Source organism: Cavia porcellus, unplaced genomic scaffold (genome assembly GCF_034190915.1).
Source record: "Cavia porcellus strain 051 isolate PalLab524CR breed Dunkin Hartley unplaced genomic scaffold, mCavPor4.1 scaffold_28, whole genome shotgun sequence".
Taxonomy (NCBI): Eukaryota; Metazoa; Chordata; class Mammalia; order Rodentia; family Caviidae; genus Cavia; species Cavia porcellus.
The window spans coordinates 21,259,680-21,279,112 of record NW_026947511.1 but is presented as its reverse complement, the minus strand read 5'-3'; the positions used below and the strand labels follow the sequence as shown (position 1 = coordinate 21,279,112).

General features: G+C 35.1%; 1 protein-coding gene across 2 annotated transcripts in view; it reads right to left on the bottom strand.

The window, feature by feature from the left end:
- Positions 1-2,031: 2,031 nt before the first annotated feature.
- The window catches only part of Cabcoco1 (ciliary associated calcium binding coiled-coil 1), a 101,830-nt gene continuing 84,428 nt past the window's right edge, over positions 2,032-19,433 (bottom strand). For both annotated transcript variants that reach the window (XM_003473574.5, XM_063239538.1), the window contains exons 6-8: positions 8,075-8,197; positions 7,519-7,659; positions 2,032-2,426 (exon numbers count right to left, since the gene is read on the bottom strand). In XM_003473574.5, coding sequence (XP_003473622.3) covers positions 2,352-2,426; positions 7,519-7,659; positions 8,075-8,197 — 339 coding nt within the window. In that variant the 3' untranslated portion in view covers positions 2,032-2,351. The remainder of the gene's footprint in view (positions 2,427-7,518; positions 7,660-8,074; positions 8,198-19,433) is intronic.

Here is a 19,433-nt window from a genome sequence, read left to right as displayed (position 1 = left end):
TGAAAAAAATGAAATATTATATGGTCATTAAAATTTATTGATATGGAAAAATGTCTTTCAGATATATTATTTGATGGAAGCAATGTAAATTGTGTTTTAATAAATCACCACCTCCAGGGGTATAGCTGAGTGGCATAGCACCTGGCAAGCATGAGGTCATGAGTTCAATCCCCAGTATCAATCTATCAATCAATCACCACCCATACAATTGTTTGAATAAGTAAATCTCTAGCTGCCTGTTGGGAAAGGAAGAGGATACTTAGGGAAAGATTTTTTTTATTGTTTTCATTGTGTACAGTGTTTGTGTTTAAATTGTTTTGTTTTACAAACTAGTTGTATGCTTTTCTCAAATCAGCATTTATTTTAAAACACAAAGAATATGAATTAAAAGTTTTGTTACTGCTACCATGATTGCTTTCTGTTATTAGATCCTATTATTGTTTGAACTGCCACAAAGATGCCTGGTTGGTCCAACATAAAACACCGAGGACAGTAGAGAGACAGATTAGTCACTGTGGGCTGTATGAAAAAGAAGGGGAGCACACACCCACCCATAGGTTCCAAGAGGGAGCCAGGGGAGCTGGGAATTCTGGCAGAGAGGCTGCTCCAGCAATTGAGTGTGACATTTTGTACATCCTAAAATGTAAGCAAATCAAATTTTACAAGAAAATCCACTTAGCATGAGTTTATTGAATTCTCTTAATTACCTCAAAAATAGGTGCTATTCTCACTTAATAAATGAATAAATAAGAGTTATGTGGCCTGTCTAGGGTCATACACTAGGCAGTGGCAAAGCCTGTTTCAGTCTTGAAGAATCTTAGCTCCAGCTGTCAGGATGTGTGTTATATTGTCACTAGGCAGTGTTTAAGGATTGTAATGCCACTTCTGATTCGGTGATAGGCTCCTGGTACCCTTGCTCCAATAAACACTTTTTATGAGAAGTGCAGTTCCACTTTGTGCCGAGGATTGCATTTGAAGCTGTGCTTGGTGATTTCTAGAATCTTCTTTATTCCGTTTGTGGTTACCCAGTTTTACTGTTTTTCCTGGGGAAAAGACTGCTGAGGGAACCCAGATTTGTGAGTCTACTACATGATCTCCTCCAGCCCTTAATGCTTTTTTCAGAAAGGACAGCTAAAGGAAGAAACACATCTCCAGGTATTGTTCCTCCAGCCTGAGAGCTAGAGGAACAATAGCAAGATTTTATCTTAAGGACTACTCTTAATTTGCAGATTAGTATAGTCAGAAAATGACCAGCAGCTGTTAGCTCTATGTTCCAAGTGGGGATGTTTTGAGAAGTTCCTTCCATACTGATAGAGAAGGTAAGGGTATAGTCCATAATTAGCCAAATGCCATCCAGCAGTAGGTATTACACAATTTTGAAAACTCTTGAGGGATCTGACTCCTCCTGCCAATTTTCTGCCTCCATTCCAGAATCTGCTGAGGTCTAGGAGCTTCTGAAAGGGCTTAGGCAGTAATTAACTAATCTGTTTAACTAGGGACAGTCAGCACATGCAAGGCTACTGTGTTTTAAAATTATATTTTCATCAGGGTATTTAAAAACTTGAGATATTCTTCAATCATTCCACTGAAACGTAATGGTTAATTTTAGGAACTCTGTGAGTTTGATTTGTATTTAAGATTTTGAACAATCTATATATAGGTTGGACTTTAATAACCATTTATACATCATTTCTTTTTATATAGGTCATGTATTCTCCTGGGAGAGTAACAAGATTAGAAATAACAAATACAGTGCAGAATAAATTAAAATGCTTCAAACTGCATTATATAATTTCAGAAAATTGGTTTCACACTGTAACATTTAAATAAGAAAACCAAATGATTTAAGTTTAAAAAAACTTCCAGCATATGTGTTTGAATTGCCATTGTTTAGCAAGTTTTATTCTCAGTAGTGTAGTACTAGTATCTTTTCATAGTGCTCCAGCAATGTGACAGTTCATTTATGTAAATATGGATACAATTATTATTATTATTTTTCTTTGTTTTTGGTTATTTAAAAAAGCTAGTTCATTCTCAGTGAAGATGTAATCTTTATTAGTAAAAACGTCAAAGAACTATCATAAAAATAATTGCATTTTTATATGTAATTCTCCAAGCTCCTGTATACAAATATTTTCATTACTGTGGTACAGTAAATTCAGAGGCTGTTACGGTACAGAGGTGGCAAAATTGGGCTAATACTTTTTAAAATACTTATGACAATAAAAAGTGGGGCTCGTTTTTCTTTTCACAATGAAATGAAGACGATCCAATGCTCTAGAGAATCTGTTATTCCAGCTAGTTTTGTTTGTTTCTGTGAAGTTTAGCATCTCTCTTCTTGTACCGAGTCCTCAGGCTTTTTTCAATTTTTCTATTCGAGCATTAAAGGCCTCTTCCTGTATTTGCAGCTTTTCGTTTATCTTGTTCTGTGAAGACAATCATAAAAAAGTGGTTATGATGGAGCTATCTTTCGCTGCACATTGTCTTTGTGGTTTTGACATACTATAGTGCCTAAAGACAGACATTATCCCTCACACACCTTCCTGTTTTGCAGACACAGCCGTGTTTCAGCCTGTAGTGATGTGATAACACTTTATCATATTTCTCTGCACATTCCCAATGTATAGCATGTCTACTATGAACAGGAAGTGGTATTTGGACAGCCATTTTTCAATAGCCATGTGTTAGAAGATAGGATAATTTATCTGTATTTTCAGACAGACTTTACCAATAAGCACCAAATCAGAATAACTGCTTTGTGCTCAGTTACTGCTGTGTTGTTTGTCCCCTCCACCCCTTTGCAATGGATGTTTTTGTCTTTTGCGTAAGGCATTCTAAATAGGATCCCAGAAAGCTTCTGTTGTGAAATAACAACACAGATAATCTCATAATTAGAACAATTCTCATAATTAAGCATATTCATCATACATTATAACTCTTGGAATGGTGCCACTTTGTAGTATATTTTTGGTAGAAAAAAGTAAGCAATTGCTGACAGGTTTTAGTGATTGCTGAAGCTGTGATAGCATTTAGCCCCTGGCAGGATATTCTGTGGACTAACATTGCTACCTGCACAATTCCAGAAATACTTACACATTATCTGAACATTAGTAGCACTGCAAATGTCTTTCTTTTATTATAGGGGATAATAAAACGACATGCAGAGAAATGTTTGCTTTGTTGGCTGATGTAGCAAAAAAAAGATGTTATTGTTATTATATTTGCGGTGATTTAAAAATGCCTATGAGATTATGAAGAATAGTGTCTACACTATTATAGTACACATATATATTAATAAATTATAAATTGAGAATATACATATCACATAATTTTAAGTCTTTGTGGTAGTTGCCTTTTGAGAAAATTTATTATTTAATTTAGACACAAGAAATGTGAAAAATCAATGTGGTTTTAGGTACACATTAATTCATTCATTAATTCATTTATTTGAGTACAACTATAACAGTTTAGAAATGTCTGCCTCAATTATCTTTTCTGATGAGATTTTGTTTTACCAGCAGAGGAAAGGTTGGTATTTCTCACAAGATCACACTGGTGCCAGCAATTCTGGGTTCAAAATACACATGAATACAAATGTTTGTTTGTTGTTTTGTTTTTTGTTTGTTTGTTTGTTGATTTCATTTTCTTTAATGCCTCGGGACCAATTTTTGGCTTTTGGTTTTATTCCTACCTTTTCCTTTCTAGATGGCTGAATGAAGGGTGGAAGGAGTGATAAAATGATCATCCAACTTGCTATGGAACTTTGTTTTCAGGATGATTATCTCCCTCTTGAATGGTACACTTAAAAGAAACACTGGCCTATGAGTAGAAAGACTTATGTAGCTACAGAGTCTTGGGCAAGTCACTTAATGACTCTTATATAAAAAATTAGTATGGCCAGGTGTGGTGGTGCACACCTGTAATCTCAGCACTGGGGAGACTAAGACAGGAGTATCATTGTGAGTTGGAGACCAGCTTGCGCTACAAAGTAAGTTCAAGGCCAGCCTGAACTGCATAGCAAAATCTTGTCTCAAAAAGACAAAATAAAAAAGAAATAATAAATAAATTAGGGAGAGTTTAAATTGGGTTAATTTTATATCTTAGCTTTAAATTCATAATATACTTCACCAATTACATATTTCATTGTGATCTGTTGGTATGGGTTGAAATGGGTTGAAGAAATAATCTTGTCACGATTCCAAAGAGTTGGAAGAATAGCTCTACCCAAACAATCTTTCCACTTTAATGAATGTTCAGTGCTCACTGTGCAATCTGTGCTTTCCAGCTGACTGTCACCTACAACTTATACTTCACTACCTCACGAGGGCTTTCATATTCACCTGGAAACCTCCCTGGTATTTCACTGAAACAGAATTTGTTGAGACAAGTGTGGCCTTGGGGAAAGGTTCATGACTGCAGAGTGCATCTAACAGAGTGCTGTACCTCGATGAGAATAACCTTTTAGACCTCCAGGTCTTGGGGATCAGACCTGGAGACCTTGGTTTATGCACAACCAAGAGAGCCTTGATCAAAAGATTTCATGACTGGACCAGAAGATGCTATCATTGGTCTGCCTGTGTCTACTTCTTATCTCTGAAGACACTGCTGATTAGAAAAGCTATTGTACAACCATCGGAGCTGGATCTGGTTCTGTTTTCTTTAGAAAAGAATGTAAAACCTTTAACCTATGTTCAGTAGCTTTTCATTGACCACTAACTTGTGGTGATCTCCTTCAAGTTTTGTAACCTTTAAAACTCAAAGTTAACCTAAAGATATCTACAGTCCCAAGATGGCAAATTTTCCTCTTAAGTTTTCACGTTGTTTTTATTCCAGGAGCCAACATTTAATGCAAGAATTTAGTGCTCGTGTTATTTCTCTGAAACGTAATTCTTTAACTATATTAAATTTTGCTCCATTGGGTGTAATTTTTATTATACAACTCAGGGCCAAAATAATTTAATTTTGAATGTATTTTTAAAATTAAAATACCTAAACTATATAGGCTTAAAATGTTTGCTCTATTCAGTGTAATTTTAATTAACAGCTGAAGGCCAAGATAACTTCATTTTTAATAAATCTCTGAAACTATAAAGTGAGTCAATTGGAAAATAAGTAGATTAGCATAAAAAATTTTAGGATTCACACTATGTTTTCAGAAATGTCTGCATTATAGAGATGATATATTCTTGTAACCATACTAGCGAAGAAACTCTGAAAAACATGCGTAAAATATGAATTCTCCACTGATTCTTCCTGCAAAAACTGCAATAATGGTGTGAATTCTAAATGAAGAAGAAGAAAAAACTATGGGGAAATGTAAACCATCTTACAAATAATAGTTCGCTAAATGTTTGCATAGCACATTTGTTCAGAGGGCATATGTATAATGACCACTGACATGCAGCTGCCTTTACAAAGGATGTGGGCATTTTTAGATTCAGGAACATGGGAAGTCAGATTTTAGAAGTAAAAAATAACTTACTCATCTGAAACAGGAGGAGAAATTTTAGGTAAGTGGAGAGTAATTACCCAACTTGGAATCTGACCAAAACACAAGGGTAAATACTGAAAAAGTATCACCCCACAAGTATGTTAAAATCCAAAGTAGTCTTCTGGTGGTATTAGACGTTATGTGGTTTTTGTGGATCACACTGGTATTAGAGCTAGAACCCAGTTCATAGCTCCCATTCAGGGGCTTTCATCAGTTGTTGACCCTGGAAACTCTAGACAAATGACTTAATCTTTGTGAGTATCATTTTTCAATTGCTCAGGGGATGTGCCCTCCTTATTCACATGGACTATTGAAAGAAAAAAAAATACGTAAAAGAGTTTGCCAATTTGAGAATATATAAATCCACATCATCTTGCTATTTCATTGAAAAATTGGCAGTAATCTGGTTGAGGCTGATGTCTACAGATCCACTTAATATGGAAATGATTGTGGCATCAAAGGTCCTGTATTTCTCTCCTCTGGTTCAAGTTCTTTTGGTGCCTAATTGCATTTAGGTGAACAAGCTAACAAACTTTAAAGATGGAGTTAGGCCAATGGGAAGATAATGTGCACATACAATAATCATATTCCTTCTACTATAGAGTAAAGGTATAAATGCTGCAGAGTCTAGCATTAACAAATTTAGTGACTAGTTAAAAGCATACTGCTCACTACATGGAATATGACCTTGGGAAAGATGTTTTCAATTTTTTGGGTCTGCAAACAATTCTATTGCTGAGTAGTTCCTCGGCAATAATTTCAGAGCCGCAGGATTGCAAAGGAGCCCAGGGCCATGATTATACATAAACTATATTTAGATGAAATGTTATCAAATCTAAAAAGGAGATATGTTCTGAACTCAGCTTAATTCAACTGCACTCTGCCCTTCCACACAGTAACCAGTTATTACATTCACAGGGTTGTTAACAATAAAGCTTTGTGTAAAACGTGTTCTTCTACTTTTGCTGCTAAACACTAAACATCCCTTATTAAGCTGAGGACTTTGGCTGATTTTGTTGGCATCAAATCATTAAATGTTCATGTAAATAATGCAATAATATTCAATGATTAAACAAGTATGAAGGAGTACTTATGCCAAGATAATCTTTTGCTCCTCTAATTTAGTTATTAATATAGAATGCTTTTAATATATTGTCTTATATTCAGATAACAACTAAATCTTTTGACATGCACTAGTGTTTTAAATACGTGCTATGTTGGCATACTGATTTATGGCTATTTCTAAGAAATTGCAAATTTGCTTAAAAACACAATTCACTTATTTAATCATTTGGCCTGGAAGATTAGATGAATTCCTATACGTCTTTGTGCTAGGGTAGAAATATTTGTTTGTTTGGAAAGAATAAGAAATAATTTTGCATAAAGCTGATCCAGGTGATCGATTGTTGCCTGTTGCTATTGAGATCACAGTTGCCATGGACCTTTTCAAACTGCCATTGACATAAATTGTTTGACTATTAGTGACATGTGAAAAGGAATAAACTATTTGAGAAGGATTTCAAATACTCTTTTTTTTAAAAAAAAAATTTTGATGAGAAAAACTTAGCTGAAATTGTCCATTCAATCTTCAGTGTTTTACTGTTTAGAAATGTAGGGTCAGGGATGTAGCTCAGTGGCACAGCGCCTGCCTGGGAAGTGTGAGGTCTTGAGTTTGATTCAGAATACAAAACAAAACAAAGCAGAAAGGAAGAGAAATGTACACCAATTCTCTTCATATAAGCAATGTTGATAGTGTAACAAGGTACAAGATCTTTACCATTTTGAATTTGGGGACTTCAATGTTGAATGACTTTGCACACTGATTAACACATACCATATCAGACACTGTTGCTAAAACTACTTGGTGACCTTACTGAACCTCAGATGACAGTGTCGGCATGGTAAACTGAACATCCCCACCGGCAGTATCACTCTTGCTTGCACAGCGTTGGCTGTGTGTGCAGATGAGAAAGCTGAGGTTTACTAATTCCCAATAATGAAGTGCTTAAACTATCAATACTCGGTACCTGGACATCTGTGAAAATGTCATCTGTAACTTGAGCCAGTATAGACTTTATATCCTCAATGGTGAAGCCATCTAAAGGATCCATCTCCAAAATGTCAGATTCTGGCTGGGACTCCTCATGGCCTTGTGCTTGATCCAACCCCTAAAATGAACGCAAACAACATTCAAGTGATTTGTGGAACATTCAATGATTAATGGGTAACCTCAAATTTCTACTAGATTTTATACAAGGAAGGATGTCAGTCTAGGAGATTTTAATTTGATGTTACCCTATATAGTACTTTTATTGGGATTTATGACAGATCAAGTCATGGCGGCAAGGCGGTGTTAACTTTTGGGAGAACGAAGGTAGAGATTAGGGAGTATGAGACTAAAGAAATTAAAACCACTGAACTGCCATCAACTGGTACACTTGGGAATCATTGCTAAAATCAATATTTACATCTGTCTGGGAAAATTCAGAGGCAAAGATAATGGAAGAACATCTGCTTTTTTCTTCCCACCCCTAAGAATGTAATTCCTAGGCTGCATCAATGAAAATACAAAAGAAACCTTACCTGCATTTCTTTATCCAACATTGGAGGTGGCTCAATGAATTTTGAGTAAATATCAAAAGAGATTCCTTCCTCCAGAGGACTTGGAAAAGGGCCCCCTGCAGGGTTGGCCATCTCTATTACTTGCTGGAAAGAAAGAAAATAACTAAATTTTGACAACCTTCCATGAATAATCACAATTTCAGTCAGTTTCCTGATAAACCTACCACACTTCCAAGCTGGAATCTTTTATGTGCCATCTCCTCTAAATCTTTATGCCACTGCCCTCTCAGTTACCTGGTGCTTTCTGAGCTCCATAACTCATTGTTTACGTTCTATTTTTCCATATACGTAACCTCTTTTTATATTCTGTAGTTTAGGATCTCGTATTGTATTTTGTTTCAGGCCTTAGTGCCTTACTCTTGCTTACGAGCTCTCTGGAGGTGGAGAACCCAGCTTTAAAAACCCTGCTCTTCTTCTCCGGGTCAGGCAGATAGTACTATTTCATGACCGCCTTATGTTGATGGATGCCACTCACCAGAATGCAGCTCTTATTGTGGGCAGTAATAAAGTGGCCATCAAGAACTTAGTGATGAGGACAAAGCTCTAAAGATTATTATGTACAGCCGGTACACTGTAGATCAGATCAATTACTGAAAGCACAGAGGGCACAGAAAGACTTCACCATGACCAACTGACAACTCTTTAGCAAGAGGGCATCAGTCAGAGGGAGGGTGATAGTCAAAATTGGAAGTGAAGAAGAAAGACAGTGAAGCCAACTTTGGCAGTGCCCATCAGACCATAATTTGAGGGAAAGAAAGAAGAGATGAGAGTACTAATAGCATTAAACATCTGAATCATTTAATTAGTTCCTCTTATTCTAATTCCATGGTTAACAAGCAACATTTTGACCATAATTTAATTTCCCATCTCAATTGATCTGTAAAGACATGACCACTTGAGTGTCCTGGCTTTTGTGCCTTTTACATTCCTCACCATAAATCAATAAATGGTTCCCGTTTGTACAGCAGATTCTCATGAGCTTACCATTGCAGCTCAGAGATGAAGTTGCTCACCATTTTCTGAGAAAGTCAGATCCTGTGCTTACAAGTTTGGAGACTAAACTCTAGAAATGCATAAATTCATTTAAAAAATGACCATCTTATGAAGCATAGAGAAAAATCATGAAATTGTCATTCATGGTTTATAACTTCTCCATGTATTTCACACAAGCTTCCATGTTACATTTCATTATTTACATATTAACATTTTTTTGATTGAGATACGTTTTGAAATACAGTAGAAGCTAAGTTTTTTCTTCGTCTGACCAGTGTGTATGTATTTTGGATTAAATTTGTGTTACTGATTTTAATTTTACAAGAAATTTCCAAGTGTAAATATATAGAAGCTATGAAGTGTCCTAAATTCAAAGGCAAAGGGACTTGGAAACCAAGAGGCTAAATGGCCTAAAGTCAAAGGATTCCCTACTGTAGGAGTTAAACCTTGGTGTGGTCACTTGCTTTGTGAAGTTTTCAGTAAATTGTAATATATCATCAAGTTACCATACTTGGAAATTATTGACCTCGTTAAGCACTGACTTTTATTCTGTTAGATGACATCATTCGAGATTGTTTATTTTAAGTTAACTAAATGTTGGTCAGACCAGAACACTAAGAAAAACATGTTAGAACAGTTCTTTTCGATCAGTACGTGCAGGAGCCACTTTTTAAAAAGTGGGCTGCACAAGTATTTGCGTCTGTTTGTACATTGTTCTACCGTTCTTGAATTGTATCCTCCCTCATCTTCTATTGGTCTTCCTTTGCTGCAGCTGGAAAAGCAGCCAGCCAAATGTATTTTAGGTAAAATAAAGAAGCTGCTTATGAGAGTCAGAGAGAAGGGAAAATGAGGAGATATTTACTTGGTGGTATAGACTTTAATATTTGGTGAAAAACAAGGTTTGAGGGGGAGGGGGTGTGAATGAGAGTTTGAAAGGAACAAAGAATTGGACTTTACTGAACTTGTTTCAGGCACTGAGAAAACACACGTGTGTTGATTTGCAAGGTAAAAGTGTTTTCTTTTAATGAAGCAGAATTTTACCTTGTGTGTGGCCACTGTATCTGTGTCACTGCTACGCTTTTCTATACACAGGATGGACCTTTCTGCTAATTTGTCCTCACCCCCTAGCGCAGTTCTCAATAGATGGCCTCTCCGTTTTGGTAATAACAGATTCTACCACCCGCCTCTCATGCCCTTTCCCCATCAGATCATACACAGACATTTGTGTTCCAATCTCTCATTTCATCCCTCACACCTCTGTGGCCTGCATTCCTTTATATGAATTGCTCACAACTACCTAATTTCCTGGTCTTTGGCACACTACAATGTGCGTGTGTGTGTGTGTGTGTGTGTGTGTGTGTATCTACTGGGTAAATATACATATTTGAAAACTTGGAATTTTATGTGTTCACATTATCATTTGTTTTAGTACAGTGAATTTCCCATTTATTGCAGTAAATTGAAGTTTAGGCTGAAAGTCTGGCTTTTGTTCCTTCTTTTTTTGTGAGGGTAGCTCATATAACTAATAACTTGATTTAATTTGTGCACAAAAAGAAGGGGTATTTCTTTTCTTCAGGCAGTTTGTGTACTATTAATGAACTGAACCATAGCTATGTTTTTCACTTTTATACAGAATTGCATTTCTTTATATTAGTGAGTTACTAGAAGGAAAAGAAATGCCACAGTTTTAAGGGGAGATAAAAATAAAGTTTTCATTAATAATAAGAAGGTCCACTTTCCAATATATAGTTTGAAATAAACATAAATGCCCAGAAGCATCACAGTGATTTTTTTTCCTATTAAAAATGAGTAGCCCTTTTTGAAAAACAAGTTTAAGGAAAATTAGAATCAATAATTGTGGTGAGAACACAGAGCCAGCAAATATGCTTAAATGAAACCGTCTGATGCAATACTTTCTTTAAAAAAAATACAATTAGGCCTTTGTATTTTTTTAACAAAACCTCATGTTTTACAACATCACTGGTTCTGTAATAAAATCTATTTAAAACAGAAAGACATGGTCAGCTTTATTAAGTTAGATTTTCTGAAAGAACGTTATAATTTCCTCAATTCTATGAATAGTTGAGGCAAATTAAATAAAGCTAGTTTTATAACTATTTTTATACATTCCTGTAGAGTTAGAATTGTCTCATATTTTTTTCCTCAAAAGTTTAATATGTTACCTCTTAAATCTGAAAAAATAAAAACAGGAAAAAGATCAAGTAAGTTTATTAAAAGAACACTTCTATTGTAGGGTTTACTTAGCAAACTTCTATTTCCGTATGAGAATAGCACCCATAATATCAGGAAACAAAAGGAAGCACATTAAGTGACTTGCCTCAGGTCTAATGCTGAGATTAAATATCAGGAGTTTCTGATTATACACATACATCCATTTGGCCAAATGATTGGTTTTGCTTGACTTTCAAATACCCTCTAAATATTACTCTGAATGTAAAGCAGTAAATATGCTTCTCTTGCCATTTTTGAATGTTTGCACACAAATGGATATAATAAAAGCAATCATGTTGTTCCATGTGAATGCCATTTATATTTTTTTCTGATAATGAGTAGACCATTTGAACTGAAGGTGAGTACATTAAAAGCTCTAATAAAGAAGAGAATAGATCTCTACACAGAATAATGGACTGTTAAGTGAACATACAATAAAGACCATCTACAGATGTGGTCACTAGAAAATTAGTTTTGCATAACTTACCAATACACATTTCTCCCAGATGTTATCTGTTACATGAAAATTTAGTTAGTTATATTGTAAGTTACACGCACATTGTGTCAGTGTTATTTAAGATGATTTACAATCTGCACTTTCCTTTAATTGCGTTACGGTATTTAAGGCATATCAAGTAAGTGACTTTTTGGCATAATTGAATACTCCTAAGTATAATATTTTAGTATCAAAAATTATGAAGAATGCAAGATCTTTACTTATAAGCCAAGTGAAATCACTTGAAATCTTTAAAAAATTTGTATATTTAATATGAATTGGACATTTACCATGGGAATAAATGGCAAGAATTTTGACCTCTTCTGGAACTAAATACAGGGTCAGTTTGGGTCTAAAAACATGCTTATGGGAAATGGACTTTGCTTCAAATTTTTGTGTGTCAGAGAAATAATGTAAAGATTTTACCCTAACATTGTTTCACTTCACACATTCTTTTTCTTCTTCATGCGTTAACACTGTTGATAAGATTGACTCAAATGTATTATTTTTTCTGGGCAATTGTTTTTGGAGAGAATGTGATTTGTGGGTAATGTTATACCACTAAAATATTTAATTAATGTGTAATTGTTAAATTATTAAAATCTATCATTGAGCTATTCAAGATATCAAAAATGACATTGCAATTACAACTTTCTACTAGTAGGAATGGCAGAAAGCAACATAAATCTGTTCAAGCCTTTTGGAGTCACAGGCACACAGACAAAAAAGTAAGTTTGTTTGAAAAGACATTTGTTTGGAATTGTCAGAGGATGACTTCATATGTAAATCAGAACTAACTAAAATATGGCAAAAGTTTCAAAAGGCAAACTTTATTGCCAACTCTCCCCACTATTAACTAAAAGAAAGAGGCACAAAAATTTCTGTAATGTTTTAACTATTTCCCCTCACCCTGAAGAAAGGCATTACTTATTTGCAAGTCTAATTAAGAAGTACTTGCATGGCTCTGGAAATTTTTAACAAAAAACTGTAACTCATTGCCCACAATGTATTGCACATAAAGTAGCAACACATGAATGCCACCTGCGAGATGCAATAAACTGGACTAATGTCATACTGGGGTCATAAATTTAAAATGAAATGAAAGGAAATTCAAAAGCTAAGATTATCAGAGAAACTAATTAATCCACTTCTAAAGTACTTTTCTTTTGTGTGAAGACCATTGCAAATGTCTTAATATACCCTGTAAATGTAGGATATCAGTTCTGCTACAAGAGTCCTCCTCCTCCTTTGCATTTTTGACTTGGAAATAAATTTGCAAATGCAGCACATTAATTTTCTTTCCTATGCTTAACATGCAGTATTTACATTTTGAAAAGGTTCAAAATGTTGCCAGGCTTCTGCAGGGTATGAATAGACATCTAATAGCAACTTCTATTTTTATCCACAGCATACTGGTAGTTTGAACATTTATAACTTAATAGAGCTTTGAGGCCATCAAATCCACACATGCTAATCACCTAAACAGTGAATGGTAACAGAGCACAAGTCAGGACAGGAAATGAAGACTACCCATTCCAGCTGAAGCTGCGAGGAGGAATTTAAGTTGGCAGACCACAGTAAACTCATTTGCAATTTGGCTAGAAAACTCCAGTTAACACCTTGTGCCATTTTCATTTATATGTCTTGATTTGATCTTGTTTAACTTGGGCTTAAAATAATTTTTTAAGAGGTTGAATAGTCAAAGAAATGGATTAGAGCATTTTAGAAATTTTTATTTCTAACTGTACTTTTGTTGGAGGCTAATACTACAGTTTGAAATCTGAGTACTCCTATCTTAATGACCTCAAACAATGAAATCCTCTCTAATGAATCAGAAAAGGACTAACTTCCTGTAGTGTAAATGCAATTTAGGAAGAAAAGATGTTTTGATCTGGCTTTCCTGCAAACATTTCCTGAGGGATATTATTGTTCTTCACATACCCAGATATTTTCTACAGATGCAATAATCTGCAAGATAGATCACTGAATTACAGGCTTTAGCCTTGGCTTGATTCCTAATTGTGTGATGCTATGAAAATCCCTAGGCCTCAGTTTATTTATCTGTAAAAGAAGGATAATGATAATTGCTACTGGCTATTTCATAGAATTGTTTTAAGCACAAATTAGATAATGTGGATAAAAATGTTGGGAGTTCTTCAAAGGGAAGGTATTATTAAACCTCAAGGTGTATTATTATTATTATTTATAATTACTGTTATTATTGAAAGGTTCATCTTTCTAATGCCATCATTTTGAGACATTTGACAGACTAAAGTAACCATGTCTGAGGACATGGTCCGTGCTATTTGTGTATGTATTTATTAGCATTGCTCAGGCAGCCAATTAACTCAGAAGAATTGTTGCGGATATGCTATCACTCTGTTTCCATACAGTAACAGTCTTTAGAGTATCAAATGTATAACAGTGCTATCTTTGAAGAGTTCCTCAGACCCAAGTACGGATCTCTTTGAGAGCCAGATAACATGACATAATTAGATAACTATGTGGTATAGTCACAACTAATGCAAATCACCTATCAGGAAAGAAAAGTGTTTACATCTAACTTTCCAAATGAGAAAATCTGCCTCTTTCCCTTCTCTGCCTGATCACTTTCATTATCTTTTTTTTTTTTTTCAGCATCAAATGTGGCCTGTGGTTGTCTAGATTGAATTTACTTCACAAAAACTGCCTCGAACAAGTTTTACCAAAAATTAAGAGAGTATTACAAGGCACACTTTTAACACATGTTGGCTACATTTTTGTGAAAATGAAGTATCTGAGCTCTTTTTTATTTTGTGAAAAAAGAACACAGAATTTCCCAACTAAATAATAAAAGAGTAGCAGTAGTTATTACACTGTGAATCATTATCTTCAAAGTAGTTACTCAGAGTAGAAAAAATCAGAAAAGATTCTTTCAGAAAGGAAACATAATAACAGACATCTCTTTTTTCAGTGAACTAAGATAAACTAGCAATATAATTGAAACCATTAACATACACAGTGTTTTGAAAAACTTTTGTAATAATGGAATTTGTAATTTGGAGAAGTATTTGAACTTTTCTCTATTTCCTATTAATCTCTCTTCTATCTCATTCTTTGTTTTTCATATAAGCGCTTGATAGGAAAGTTCAACACTGTATTTTTGGCTTTTAGATTGAACTTATCTGGCAACTTCTTCAGGATGAGTCAGACTTATGGTTTCATTGTAAATAGCTGGAAAATATCTAATGCTTTTCAAAAATAGTTTTTAGAGGCCACTTTGGACTAAGTTTGCTTAGCCTCCTAGATTATACTCTCAAAGGCATAGCCTTGAAGTAAGTATAGTATCTCAAACAACTGTAGTCACAAATAAATTTTTGCTTGGCTTCATCAAGGATGAAAGAGTTGAGGATTTTAATATTTTAAATTGAAGATGTATTCCAACCAACCTCTTTTCTAAGGATTTGAAATTAAATATCAGTATTACTCAATTAGAATAATAAAGATGAGTTATGTAATTGCCTTTTGGAAGATCCTGTTTTCAATTATCAAATACAAATTTGTAAGTTTTATTTTACCTATGTTGCATTTTCACTGTACCTTATGATAGCTTATGTGCAGATGAAGCTATTTCCTGGCTTTCATATTTGAGAACAGTTTATTTAACAAGTACCTGTAATTTGCAGAAATTGTATGAGATAATAAATTATAATGGTTAGAACAGAAACTACAATGGAAGAATGTTATGTCTTGGTTCTAGTCTTTCTTTCTTTTTTTTTCCCCCCATGGACTTTTTGTCATTTTGACAGTTTAAACTACCTGAATAAGAGGAGACTGAAATTATTTGGACAAAGCTATATCTGCAATTTATTTAACTTCAAAGTACACTGATTGAACTTCAGTCCTGGAATCATCAGTGTAAAGTTAAGAAAAAAGTTCCTAAGACTGTATTGAAATGAATTTCATTTAGAAATACAAAGTTTTTTTTTCCAAGTTAAAATGTTTATAAAATGCTATAAAATCTTTAGAGAAGTTAATGTAATTATTCCCAACCTCTTAGACCTAAGATGTCTATTTTAAGTAATCTGACATTAAAAAATGTGCTGACAAATATAGATTTAAAAGACAACACAGGAAGTTGTAAATCAATTGGTAACTCTTAGCATTAAGGAAATGGGAGAACATGAACATGTAGTCATTTACTTTGGTCAATCTCAACCTTAATTTTTAGCTAAAGAAAATTTACAGAAAGCATGATGCTTACATTTTGGATATTTCAATCATAGCCTGTGTTTCCTTTTCCCCCAATAGGGTCATAAATTATTACTAAGAAACATGTTGCCACAGTTATAAATATTTCCCTCTCTGCTTAGCTTCCTCTACCCCCACCCCATTTTTTTAAAATCTCCAGTAACTAATTATTTAACTTATTAGGCACACTTCTCTGGTCAGCAAGGAAGGATTTTCTTGCTTTGGAGTAAACTGCTCTTATGTACTTGCCATTCTATAAACAGGGCCCTTTTTAGGAAGAATTTAAGCCCTTCTTCTTAGGCAGGGCTGTTCTATATGTAGCTGCTGTCATTTCAATGACACAAAGAGTTATTAATTCCTTTGTACACAACAGATACTTTAAGGTTCTGTGGCTTTTTGTAAAAATCTTAGAAATTAATTACCAAACTGATTTTGTGGACAATGGTGTATCCAGCAATACAAGTTCTCAAAAAAGATCCTTCACCTAATCTATAAGACATGCCAGTTGAGTTAAAAAGCGGTAGCTCTGAAACATGTAGGTGGTATCTTTATTCCAGATTTGAATGTTTGAGAAAGCCAGGGTTTTTTTCATCAAATATGCACTCATAGGCCTGGATTGGCTGTACTGCGTGGTAGAGAGTAGGTCACGGAGTGGTTTTTTTGTTTGTAAAATTAAGGCACTGGATTAGGTCATCTCTGGTCCAGTTACAGATGTTACATCCTATGTTACCCAATTTCAAGTGGCTTTTATTTACATAAGGCCCAAAGTCTCCAGCCTGTGAAGCTCTCCAGACTTAATTTTTTTACTGTCACGATGAGGAAGAATATTTGGACTACACACTCAGTGCTTACTGGAATCTTAGACAGGCTGAATCTTGTCCATTTATTTCTACTAATTATCTTCCCAAACCTATTTCTCCTCCCGTCATCCTTATCTTTCAGTCACATCACCAGCTTCTCAGTAACCAGACTCAAAGTCTTGTGGTTATCTTCGGTTACTCTCTTTTTCTTGTTTCTGACATTAAATCAACCACAAAACTCTTCTCCTGGGGGACAGCTCTGTGACATCTGACACACTGGCATCCCTATTTTCCATGACGGTGCCCATCTTGCAGCCATCAAAATGCACCTCACACATCTTCAGCTCCTGCTACACTGGACTACCCACTCTCTGCTTATATGCATCATGGTTCGAATGCATGCCTGGATAGTCTGCGCCTCGTAAACACTTGTTAGATGATCAAAAAACCAAACAAACAAAGTGAAGAAGCATGGCTGAAGCTGCTTTCCCAGCCCATCTCTCTTTTTTTTTTTTTTTTTTTTTTTTTTTTGTCTTTTTCCTTTTTATCGGTACCAGGGATCGACTGCCTGCTTGCAAGGCAGGCGCTTACGCCACTGAGCTAAATCTCCAGCCCCCTTCCAGCCCATCTTGTGTTGGCTGCTCCCTCTGCTGGGCAGGCTTTTCTTTCCCTCATCCCTGCCGGTCAATATTCCATCTGGTTCCCTAGGTTGGCTCATTCACCTCAGTAGAGTTTGATTTTCTTCCTTGTGTCATGGGAGTATTTCACATGGTCCTCTTGCACAAAACTTGTCACACTGCCCCGGAATTGCAGCCATGTATAAGTGGTTATTTCCTATTATTTGGTGCAAACAACTTGAGGGCACATAGTATCATAAGGCCTTTATTGGATTTTGCACATATCACCAGGGTATACATCCCCTGGGGCTGCCTCGTTTGTTTGATCTGCTACAATTCTGTTTAAAAAGTCTGTCATGGAACATGATTCCAACTGGAAGCCAACCTGGTGGCTATACTTTTGGGTCAGAGCAGTGCTGGTCTTTCCCACTTATCAGTGAAGTCCTGGAGTATTTGTTTTATTAGCATGATGCCACACAACCAAACAGATTTCCACTGATTTGATTATAACGATAGTTATTTTTAACTGATAATTAAACTGATGTATAAACTGATTGCTGGTTGTTTTGTAGACATAATGTAGTTTCAAACTATGAAGGGTTCTTCAGTGATATTGCTCCTGTACCTAGCTCCTGATGAAAGTAACATGAAAAAAATCTCTGAGGGCTACTGAGATAGCCTACTCTAGGGAGCACAATTCACATTTTCCAAGTCACATTTTCCCCACCAGCCCCATGCCCGATGTAGGGTGAGAAGATCTCAATAGAGGTGTGCAACAGAGAGGGCTTGAAGGGTGGGTGACCATTTGAGAAAATAAATGGCGATGATGGGACAAAGCAGCAGCCCTCATTTCCTGAGAATTTACTTTGTGATTGGCATTTGGCTGGTTGGAAAATGCATTATCAATATTGGGTTCTTCAAGTCACACTACATGCTTTTTTTTTTTTTTTTTTTTTTGTAAACAGATGAATAACCTAGAACTCAAAGATTGTAAGTAACTTAATCAAGGTCAGATGACCATAGAATGGTAAAGTCTGGTCAGAACTTGAATGCAGATCTATTTGACCCTGAAATTCTCCTATCTAATCCTTAGTAGCAACTGGAATTCTACCGATTCTTTCATGATATCCCAAAATGTTTATCTCCAGTTTATGAGTAAGGAAATAAGAGATTCAAAAAGTAACATGATATCACACACTAGGGATCTGAAAAAGTTCTGTAGGAATTTCAGAGCTAACATAGGTCCCTCAAAGCATCACAACTACAGTTCCAAAAATAAGTCAATGCAAGCATGGAGAAGTGAATTTTTAAAAACATGGTAAGATATAAAAAGCACTGGGTTTATAAGGAAATGTGATAACATGCTTAACTTATTTGTGTAAACTAAAAAGCACAGGCGCATCAACTTGCTTTTGGTGACTAAAACTGCATAGTACTATTCAAATAACAATTTATCCTAGTTATTGCAATTGTAATTACTGTTTTCATGAGAATCACAGTTTTTTCGAGGAAAAGCATGCAGAAAAGCAACCAATAACATAGACAGTTAAAAAATGCATTGAGAAAAATATATGGGTATGACTGCGTGAACAAATCTCTTCTACCATGTGCTGTAATGTGCTTTAAACCCATTTCCATATTTTTAATTAACACTTAGTTTCAAAAAACTTTCTGGAGGCCATTTAAATCACAAATTGAGGAAAAAGCAAATTTACTTTATCAGAAAATTGACTATGAACTATTTTGGTAGCTTTTATTATTTTTACATAGTCATGATTAAAATTAAATATAGTCTGATTACTCAGGACAGAAGACGATAGTGAAATAATTTTCATGACTGATACAATTTTAAAGTCAAACCTGGGTGAATAAGATATTAGTTCTGTTGTGGATAAATTTCATTGTCCAACTTGCAAGTTTTAATTCTTGATCAGATCTATCCATTTCATAAA